This window comes from Suricata suricatta, chromosome 8, assembly GCF_006229205.1.
Source record: "Suricata suricatta isolate VVHF042 chromosome 8, meerkat_22Aug2017_6uvM2_HiC, whole genome shotgun sequence".
In the NCBI taxonomy this organism is placed as follows: Eukaryota; Metazoa; Chordata; class Mammalia; order Carnivora; family Herpestidae; genus Suricata; species Suricata suricatta.
In genome coordinates, this window is record NC_043707.1 from 87,192,449 (window position 1) to 87,203,624 (window position 11,176).

Here is an 11,176-nt window from a genome sequence, read left to right on the forward strand (position 1 = left end):
TGGACCCTTGCCTCAGTAACCCCCGATAACCCTTAGTGGTCCTCTGCAACAGCTGAGGACTGCTGCTGAAGTTAGGGAGTCCCATAGGTAGAGAGTTCCGGACTAGCGTTTAATAATACTGACTCAGCCACACAGCTGCTGGGCAGTGGGTCTGCAGTGGAAAACTAATACACGTGGCACATGTGAAGGACACCAGCCAAGCAGCCTGTGGGACCAGTAGGTGGGATGACTCTTGGGGCTCCGAGACCATGAGATTCTTTAATGCCCAATAATTCTTAGACTAGTGATAAGACATTAGTTGTAAGCATGGGATCAAAGCCTTCTTCTAAGTTTCAATCGCAATTGACATCAGCACTTACTTATTTAATTCTGTGCTTTGAATTAGGAAATACTTTAGTTCGAGAAAATATGAAATCATGTGTACACGGTATAAATTTAAAAGTCACAGGCATAACCAGCACCCCTTTCTGCAAATACACAAATCCATGTGCGCCCCACACAGACAACAGTCTGAGAACATTTGGGTCCTGATGTTTTCCATTTTCCCTTTACCAGTTACGCATTCATTTAATTTGTGTCATGGCAGGTAGGAGAACCCTTTAATTTACAGAAACTTATTTATTTCTTGCAAGTGAAGAAAAGACCACATTATTCCATTTTAGCAGAGGAACACCTCTGTCATTGATGAGGAGTCTAAACCACTGGCGTTGTGTACAGAATCCTGGGGGGTGCAGCACAAAACTCAGAAGGCATTTCTGGTACTTTTTTCCTGGAGAAGAAAACTCTAAGATGTTCCTAAATGGTTACATGCAATCCTCCGCCCAATCTGTTGATAAATATAGGCAGGTCTGTTTCCCTTCTCGTGGCGTAGCTGCTTTGTAAATTACTCACATCGAGTGGGGACGTGCCTCCCTCCCCGTCGCTGGGGACGCCTGTGGTACTGGCTTAGCCCACAGCGCAGGCCTTGGAGTCAGACTTTCCTTCCCTGGCCTAGTTCCTGGCTCTGTCAGGTGTCTGCCCCGCTACCTGGGGCAGTTACCTTACTTCCCTTCCAGTTTCCTCATCTGTAAAGCTGCCACGATCAGCGTGCTCACCTGGGCTGGCTCTTGTGAGGATTAAATACGATTACATATAAAACATTGTGAATAGCGTCAGGTACAAAGTAAGCTCTCATTAAATGTTAATAATTACTACAAATGATACAAGCATTATGCTGACTCATCTGTCATTAATCGCTTCTCTGGGAGACAAAAGTGCTATGAAAGTACTGCAGAGTCTGAGTAAAAAGGTTGGGAGTTAGCCCCTACGCATGTGTGCCCTGGTTGTCTCTATAAGCTCAGAATGTGAAACGGGGCCGGGGTTGGGGCAGGCGGTACTCAGGTGATACCTCGGCTTTCTTCTTTGCTGAACACCTCTAACACCAAAACCCTGTTTTCAGGTGATCTGGGTGTCCACAGTGGAGAAGAACTCCAGCTCACCACCACCATCACCCACGTGGACGGGCCCACCGAGATCTACAAGTTGACCCGCAAGGAGGCCCAGGAGTAAGAGGCCGCAGCACCCGCTGGGACCGTCCCCCACATCCCAGCCCCTCGAACTAGAGTGAGGAGTGTGCCAGAGAGAGCTCAGATGCAAACGAATGCTCGAGGCTCTTAGCCAGGGTTGCCCGGGCCTGCGGCGTGGACATTTGTCAGTTTGCCTTCTGACTGTAGCTCTCGGAGGAAGATTCCTGTGGCCACTGACGCGCTGTGTATGATAACAAAACCTCTGATACGACACATTTTCTGGGATCATTGTTAATTAGTGACATAGTAACATCTGTAGCAGGTGGTTAGTAAACCTCATGTGTTGGGGGTGTTCTCCTTGGGGGATGGTTTGGGCCAGATGGGGTCTATATGGAGTGGAATTATTTGACTCTTTTTCCTGTTTTAGATTCTAGGATAGATTCTAACATTTTTTGCAGCCCAAGATACGCTGATGTCAGTCTCCTCAATTCTAGTCTGTGACCACTTGTGGTGTTTTTTTTTTTTTCTATTTATACCACCAAGTAGCCTATTGAGTTAATATTTAAGTTGTCAATAGATATGTGTCCCTATTTTTTATGGCATAATATAAAATAACCGAATCTCATGAGAAGGTCTGCTACGCCGGGGGCATTTCAGCTTTGAAACCAAATCTGTATACCCAATACTAACCAGTCTTTTGGATGTGGGTTTTAAAAAGATGTTTGCTAAACTACCCAAGTAGGATTTACTGTATTAAATGGCCTTTGGGTCTGAAAAGCTTTTTTAACCTCTTGCTTAAAATGTGTTTTCTTTTGATAAGATGCTTCCAACAGCCTCCAACAGTGTAGGCCTGATCATTTAAATAAACCTGTACGTGTACGCGCATATGGATATGCACACGTCGCCTCCTGCCGTGCCACACGCAGATTCTTTGCCCTGCTGAGCCTGTGGGGTGGGGAGTGGGTGGGGAAATAGCTTTATGAAAAGTTAAAATATTTTGCCACCAAATCAGCGTGCTTGGGGATGGTATCTATTTCTGGAAATAGGGTAATACTTTCTGTGCTGGGTAGTTAACCAACCTCACCCCTACCCTGGCCTGGCAATGAGTGGCCACAGGGGTGGGGGAGGAAGGTTATAGGATTTACAAGCAGACAGCTGCCCCCACCACCTTATTCCCACTTCCCCTGTTTTATTGTGTTTTAACCTTGCCTTTGAAGAGACAGTGTGGTCCAGCAGAGAGACAGGACACCGGGTCTGACATTAGAAGGCTCAGTTTCCTGTCAGAGGTCTCTCGTTAACAATGTGACCTTGTTGAAGCCACCTGATCTTGGTGTTCCCTCATCCACAAGCTGGCACTCATAAACTTTAACTGCTTCACAGATTTGCAGTACCAGTTAAATGAGTTAAAGTATATGAAAATGTCTCTTAAACTCTAAGCCATATAGATGTGTTCTTCCTGGAATCTAAAAGCAGTTTTGTGTCTTTCAGACACACGTGCCTGCAGGTCTGGGGCACCATCTATGCCGTGTACCTGGAAGCTCCCATCATTTCTTTTCCCTGATTTTGGCTAAATATAGGCATGCTAAGCTGCAATGGAAAGAAATACTTTGGCTTTGGCTCTTCTCCCAGGCCTTTTCCTGTCTTGGTCAACATGATGGTGTATGATCCAACGCATTCAACATCCACTTTCTGGTCAACCACTGTGGTGCCAGGAACTCAGCCTGACCTGTGCCTAATGGTTGGGAAGGCAAGATGGACCTAAAACATGACTCGTGGTCTCCTCTCCCAAAGGATAGAGGGAGAGTTTCTTCTAAGGACATAGGATAGGCCTGATACAGGCCTTCAAGGAGTAAGATTTTACCAAGGCCAAAGGGCAGAGGGAACAGTACCAAAATCATAGAGAATGTAAAGAACAGAATGTTTGGATGAGGCTGGTCCTCAGGCCTGTCTGGCCCATGGAAGGAGGAAAATAGTAGATGAGCCCCGTGCACCTTGAGCCACAATGAGAAGGGTTTCTACCCTAAGGTTTTAGGTAGAAAAGTGGTATGATCAGAATGACCGCCAGAGCATGGAGAAGCTAGATGAGTCCAGCAAAGAGATCACAAAGGCCAGAAACAGGGCAATAGTAGAGGACATGGAGAGGCAGGGAGTTATTTGGAGATAAAATTGAGTGTTCTGGATGTGAGTTTTATGAAAATAAAGAGCAGAGTCAAATCTCAAGCCTTTGCTGTGTGAGGGAACGGTAGGGCCCTTGACAGAATGAGAGATTCCTAGAGATGTGTCTGTGGGTCTATTACTTAAAGGTCTGTAAGTAGTAGAAGACAACTCTAGGAACCTTCGCTAAAAGAAGGACTTTACTAGCAATTTCCTAGAGTATATCATTGATCCATGAAAGAGAATCTTTCTGGAATTAACCAGAAAGATTAGCAATTGGGAGAACTCTAAGAGACCCAAGCACCAGAATTCATGGACCTTTCCCCTAGAGCCGTACCATTTACAACCAGTCCGAGCCTCAGCCTCACTGAAAAACTAGGAGGGAGTGTGAGTGGCTCGGCCTCAGGCAGGTGCCTGTCCTGTTGCCAATCAACTGTATTCAGGAAGTCAAGTAAAATAGCTGCTGGTGGCTCACCCTGTGGATTAGGGTCGGTTTCCAGAGAATCCATGTTGAGTTGGACAAACACTCAGAAAAGATCTGCCACAACGAGCAGGATGATGAGCTTGGATTTGCCTGGGCTGAGTTTTAAAAACCATCTTCTGGAAGAATTGACAAGCTCACCACTGGAAATGAGAGGTAAAGCAGACCACTTGGGGCAGCAGGCGTGGCACTCGTGATCATTGAGAATGAAGTGCAGCCGGGGCATGGCAGCAACACAGCGGGGAAGGTAGCCGGCAAGAGCAGTGAGCGGGGCACAGCCTCATTAATGTGATATTGGAAAGAAAGAAAATGAGATAGATCACCCATAAAAATGCGAGTTGTCAAAGAAACCAAAGAAACCCAGATTCACGGGGGAAGAAGTTAGCGATCCTGAGCTGTGACTGCGTTTAGGGAATGAAGCCTGTTGGTTTTGGTGGTTTGAATGTCTGTGACCTTCTCAAATTGTTAGGACAGAGGTTAGGTGGAGCAGAATTAACGGGCGGTCATCTGGGGGAAGGAAAGAGGTAGGATTGTTGCTCCAAGAGGAACCAGAGTAAAGGGAGAGCTTGTATTTTTAGTCTGAGGAGAGAACTGTACGAGTTTGTAAACCTGAGGAATAAGAGCCAGCCATGAAGTCAAGATGATGATGAGGTAACATAAGCCCCAAGGAAGTTCAGAGATTTGGGATCAAGGAGACAAGCTCATGGGTTAGTTTTGAAAGAGCAAAAGGTGACTTTCATCCTTAGACAGGAGAGAAATAGCAGATGGATCTTGTAGGAGAAACTTAAAGTCTAAAGGAGAGAGGTTACAGCCTGTTCCTTCGGGTGTTCTGTCTCCTCCACAAAAGTGACATAGTATTGGAGTTCTGCTAAAGAAGATCTTGGTTTCAAGAATGCAGGTTGGGGGCACCTGGGTGGCTCAGTCGCTAAGCGTCCAACTTTGGTTCAGGTCATGATCTCGCGGTTCGCACAGAGCCTGGAGCCTGCTTCAAATTCTGTGTCTCCCTCTCTCTCTGCCTCTCCCCTGCTTGCACTCTGTCTCTTCCTCTCTCTCAAAAATAAACATTTAAAAAATCTAACAAAAAAAGAATGCAGGTTGAACACTATTTTCCATCAGTTGAAAGTTCAAGAAACTCTTCAAGCAGTGAGAAGAAGCCTTAATTAAGGACCAGCAGCCTAGAGAAAAAAGTTATTTCTTGGCCATGTATACCAGTTTTATAAGGTATCCTGAATTTTTCAGGTGGCTTTGAAGAGTATTCTAGAAAAGAAGTGTAAACTTCCCCAATTATCTGCTTTTAAAAAGTAAGAAAATTCACCAGCAAGCAAATAAAATAGAGGTGCTGTTTAAAAGAGAAAACAATCAGTTTTATTGGTTCAGGCCCACTGAGTGTACACCAGGTGTTCCTACATTTTCCCCTTCCAGGAAGAAAGTGTCCATAATAATGAAATAAGTGGTTCCCCACATGACCTCCAGATAGTTTAAATCTTTCTCAGAAGGGAGGTAAATCGCTGCAACAGTTCTGACGCCTGAGTGCCTCACTGCATCTCCCAGAGCTGGTGGAGCCCTTGAAGTCACAGCCCTGGCGGATACATTTGAGAAGGCTGAAAGAAATTCAGAGGGAATATTGGTCTTGGGTCTCATTCACAGCTTGGCAGTTCTAGAAACTATGTTTGATCAACTCTTTCAAATTGATCAAGCTCTGAGAGGCTGACTGGTCATATTGGGGAATCTCAATAAACTACAATTCCCATGCAATCTTTTACAATGCAGCATACACATGCTTTCCATCCAGTAACCATAGTGGCTAAAAGAGAAAACAGAAGACAGGGATAATAGGTCAACCATAAGAAGCCTGAGGGATCATCCCTGAGCCCCAAAGAAAATGCACACAGCTCCCTCAGAAGTGCCTAGCATAATGTGGGAATTCAGTCAGGGAGGGCTGGTGAGTGAGTGAACACACCTTGGCTAATCCTAATCTCAGTTTGCTGCCGAAACATGAATTCTTTAGGACCCCTTTTTTTGATTCAAGCCAACTTTGTCCCTTTCAGGATATGTTAGTGCTCCTGAGTTGGCTGAACTTGCCGGTGCAACCTGACTTTCATGGGACCATACCGCTGTCCCTGTATTTTAAGGCCCCTTTTGTCCTGCTTGGCTACAGAAACCCTTCTGATTTCTGCAAGCTTGGCTCCGACCTGTCATACTTTGATATGTGACTGATTTGGTGGCATAGTGATAACTTGGTTTCCAAGACTCCATCAGCAGTGCCTTTTGTCTGGACATCAGAAGGGTCTTCTAGGTGTTCCTTGAACTGTCCAGTGTACAGAGCTGCCTGTCTGTAGTAGCAATGCACTTAGCTTCGCTTGTTGAGAAGGCCCTTAACTACTGAGACCAGCCTTTCCTTTGTGGCTTTGACCCTCCTGTTCTTACTAATTCCTTCCCACAGGTCCTCTTTCACATGGGGCTGCTCTTCTCCAAGTTCATGTCTCAGTTCCAAAGCTCATCCTGCAGTCATGGTTTCGAGACCCTTCCCTTATGACCACTTGTCTGTTAACTGCCTTCTAGTTCCTCACCATTCCAAAATGGGATACTCAGACTGCAGAGCTGCTCCAGATGGCACAGATTACTGTGACAATAATATGCTACTGGGGTCTGACATGCTAAGAAAATGGCAGTAGGGTTTTGAAAAATATCCACATCTTACTTTTTTTCCTTCTTGTGACCATGCAACCACTCAAATACTTAGAATTTTAAAAACGAGTATCACCTATACCTTCTTTTGTCTTCAGCAACATGTTTCAACTTAATTGTAGGACTTTACAGGCATCCTTGTGATATTTCACTTTTCTTATGTAGACTCAATAGGTAAAGCACATCTTTAAGTTTTAAAGTAAGCACAGTTTGAAATGTAAGTGCAAGTAGTAAAGTCCTTTCCAAGTGCAAAATGGGTTGGATTCAGTTGCCACAGAATTTACGAATCTATTCATCCAAGACCAGAAAACCCTCGCAACAGCTTGGGCCACTCTCCTTTGTCCAACTTTCGCTCTACTTCAGAAACACACATAAACACATATCTCACTGCTGCTAAACTCCCTTTACTCATGTGTGTTTTGGAATAAGGAAACTTATAATTTACATATTTTTCTCCTAATATCACCTCTTCATAGTCATGAAGTAGATAATAAAGAATGAAGCTCAGAGAGGTAAAGTGATTAAGTTGGAACTAAGAAGAGATTTTCAGTCCCCGAACCTCACCATTTTTTGAGTAGTATATTTGTAGCAGGAGCATCGGGAATTTTGAGTTGCAACTCTCATTAGAGCAGAATGACCTTATTAGGGAGATGTTCTTCCAGCCTAAAAAATATCTGCCTGCTCTCTACCTCCATCAGTGGCAAGTGTCTGCCCTCTTCTGGCGAAAAAGAGAATGACAGCTACCACTGAGCAAATCCTCAGGATAAAAATCAGACCTTGGAATCAGGGAAATTTGTAATTGCTCCAGGATAATTACTGCTTTTTAGTGAATTCTGGTCCTGGCTCTGCATACAACTTTGCTCTGGGATTCTCAGGGCAGCTGAGCTCCCCCCATATCCCTTGAACGAGGTCATCTCTGAAGTCCTTACCAGCCCTGATTCTAAGAATCATAAAGAACGCTGTGCGCAAAGATGTCTTTTAGTAATATAGGGTGTCTGATCCAGATCTGCTAGGCACCGCCATTTGGGAGGTGCTAATGTAAATAAATCCCAATCAGTTATTGGCGATGCAGCCCCACAGACACCTCTCACTGATCTGAGCTCCCTCAGGTGGCTCCTAGGGTATCCAGCAACTTTCTAGTGGGTGAGCCCAGGTGGAGACGCTCTTCACTCCCAGTGAAGCCGATCTGATCTCCTCCAGTCCAGGAACACTGAGAGACCGAGCTACAGACAGAAGTGGTCACCACACGAGATCTTCCCCCCAGACGTCTGGCTGACATTCCTCACATGCTGACCCAATGGAAACGCTGCAAAATCGAGTGAGTTACTCCCGTTTTTCTAGGTTTAAAATTTTCCTTTTTAATTTTCTTTCTTTCTTCTACTTATCAGTTCATATAGAATTTGTTTTTCTGTAAAAATCGCAATTAAATATTTTCTCCAAATAGCTATCCTGGCATAATTTTTTTAAAAACAATAATTGGGAGAGACAGGATCTTAAGCAAACTGGGGAGGCCACGGCTGTGGGCCACCCCTGAGCTGAGGCTCTGGAGCTGCGGTGAGGCTGACGCAGGGCAGCCATTCCAGCTGTCTGTCAGTGGGTTGTGCATTCTGGCTTCTGCTCTCCAAGGGGCTACCCAGAGGCTCCCGAGAAAAACACCTTTGATTTTGGCGGTGTGGGCCCTGTCAGTGCCGAGGAAAGCCCCATCTGGGGGAGATGGACTTGCCCTGGGTCACAGAGGAAATGTGGGAGCTGTGGGCAGGGGCTGAGCAAGCTGCGTGGTGCGTAGGCAGCGATGGCCTCCTGCCCACCACCTCTGGACCTCTGAGTGAGCTGTGCTGGAAGCAGTCTGCTCCTCTGTGCCCGTGTCCAGGGCGGCAGCATCTGGGGCCAGAAACTGACAGCTGCATCGATTAGATCAGCACACAGGGACCGCTTGAGCCTCCTCTGTGGGTAAAAATGTTAAGTGGTGACCTGGCTCCGTGGGCAGAACAGAAGGCCCTGCCTGGCTAGTGCTCTCACCTTGCAACTAATCGTTGGGTGTCCTTGGCCAAGTTATAGTACCTCTCTGGGTTGAGTTTGATCAAATCAGATGTTCTTTTTTATGTCACGTTTACCATTGTTAGTTGAGAAGAATTGCTGCATAAGGATATGCACTCTAGATCCAAGGTTTGGAGCACAAGGCTGCAGTTGTACTGATAAAATTTGGGAGTGTGTAAAGTACACTGCTTGGCGCAGAGAAGTGTGTGTGTGAGAAACAGAGCCTTAGAGAGAGGACAAAGAAGGGAAAGAAGAGATGGAGGGTGGGGGGAGGACATTGAAAATAAGGTGGGCCTGTGAGGAAAAATCGCACCAAAATTTGTAGTGAGTTGAAATCTCTGCCAATCATTCCAACGGACACAGAGCAAGTCAGAGAGGTGGGGACCGTACAGGTCATATAGGTGCAATGATGATCTATTAACCTGCCAGCCAGTACAGGAAGGACAGTCCTATTAACTTGCTAAGTAAACATTGAAAACCACCTTTGCCCAGAATCAGTGCCAGTCATAGCTATTTGCTGACCTCTGCTGGCCAAAATAAATGTCTGCATTACAAAAAAAACACCCCGATTTATCTGATTGCGATGATACTCATTTATTTACCCAACAAATATTTATGGAGCTCCTATTAAATACTAGACACTGTTCTAAAACAGACCAGGGATGCCTGGGTGGCTCAGTCGGTTAAGTGTCTGACTGTTGATTTCGGCTCAAGTCATGATCTCATGGTTTTGAGTGCTGACAGCGTGGAGCCTACTTGGGATCCTCTCTCTCCATCTCTCTCTGCCCTTTCCCTACTCACATGCACATACAATCTCTCTCAAATAAGTAAACATAAAAAAAATAAAGCAGACCAGTAGTCAAAATAGACAAAGATTCCGAACTTCATAGTATTTAAGTCAATAACAACAGACATAACATCTAATGCTGAGTCCTTGCTATCTGTGTAGGTACCAGGTATTTTAACTGCTTGATATTTATCAACTCATTTTAACCCTTAAATCAGTCCTATGATTTACGTATGACTGTATTTCCCATTTTTCCGATGAGGAAATTGCTGCAGAGACAAGTTGACTTATCCGAAGTCACAGAGCTGGGAAGTAATTGAGCCTCATTTAAATCAGTCTGGCTCCAGGACCTGTTCTTTAAACTCCATGCATGCCCTGTACTGTTATGTCCCCGTAGAGACAACAGATATCGCACAGACAACAGCGTGATTCGATGGCAAACACCCACTCTGCTCCCTGTACAGGCTCCAGGCAGCTGGGAGAAGATTCATGCATGGCACGTGCATGCTCCCAGCTGGGAGTGTTCTCCCCCTTTCTCCTCCCTCCCAGACACTGGCCCTCAGGAGGGAAGGTCAAGGAAGCTGCCGGAAGGGCTGAATTTCTGACCAGCTGCTCCAGGCCCCTGTCTTGAGGTCTCTGTGATTCCTGCTTCTGCAGTTCAGCATCAAGGGTAGGAAGTTGGTGATAAAACCAAAAGTTCTTCCCTGCCTGGACTAGGTCTCCAGGGCAAAGAGGCAGCAAGGTCTGCTCCGGAGAGAGCTGCCTGCACCTGGGGGGTGGAGGCCTGCCAGTCTCCAGGAGGGCCGCCCTCAACCTCCAGCAGCTGCTGCCAGAAGGGAGTGGTGGGCGGTGGCCGAACACAGGAGGGACGAAGGAATCTGAGAAGTTTTTATTTTTTTTTAATTTTTTTCAGTATATTTATTTTGAGAGACGAAGAGAGTATGAGCAGTGGAGGGGAAAAAGAGAGAGAGAGAGAGAGAGAGAGAAAGAGAGAGAGAGAGAATTCCAAGCATGCTCCAAGCTGTGAGCATGGAGACTGATGAGGGGCTTAAACTCATGAACAATGAAATCATGACCTGAACCAAAATCAAGAGCCAGACACTTAACTGACTGAGCCACCCAGGTGCTCCTGGAGCCCTAGAATTTTTAGAAGCTCTTGATTTTTATTTGTTTATTTTTTAAATCATGTGTGCTCAACCTCATACAAAATATTAATTTAATAGGGAGAAAAAATATTTTTTAATTTTATTAAAAATTGTGTTTATGTTTTTAAAAGACAATTTGCAAGAGTATTCTGTCACCGTATACCCCAGAATCCTCTCCTGTAACCAGTGTCCAAAAAACACCAATAATGATAGCTACCCTTTAAGAAGCAGAGATTAGGTGCCTGCATCTGACAGTAGCCCCCGGACATTGGTACTGTTATTCACAAAACTTACAAATGAGTACACTGAAGTTCAGAGAGTTTGTGTCGTTTGCCTGGGGTTACACAGCTGACACACAAAGCTGTGCCTGGATGACTCC

General features: G+C 45.4%; 1 protein-coding gene across 3 annotated transcripts in view; it reads left to right on the forward strand.

Annotated features, from left to right (window-relative positions):
* WLS (Wnt ligand secretion mediator) overlaps positions 1-2,390 on the forward strand; it is a 102,798-nt gene extending 100,408 nt beyond the window's left edge. For all 3 annotated transcript variants that reach the window (XM_029945955.1, XM_029945956.1, XM_029945957.1), the window contains one exon: positions 1,439-2,390. In XM_029945955.1, the coding sequence (XP_029801815.1) occupies positions 1,439-1,548 (110 nt within the window). In that variant the 3' untranslated portion in view covers positions 1,549-2,390. The remainder of the gene's footprint in view (positions 1-1,438) is intronic.
* Positions 2,391-11,176: the final 8,786 nt, after the last annotated feature.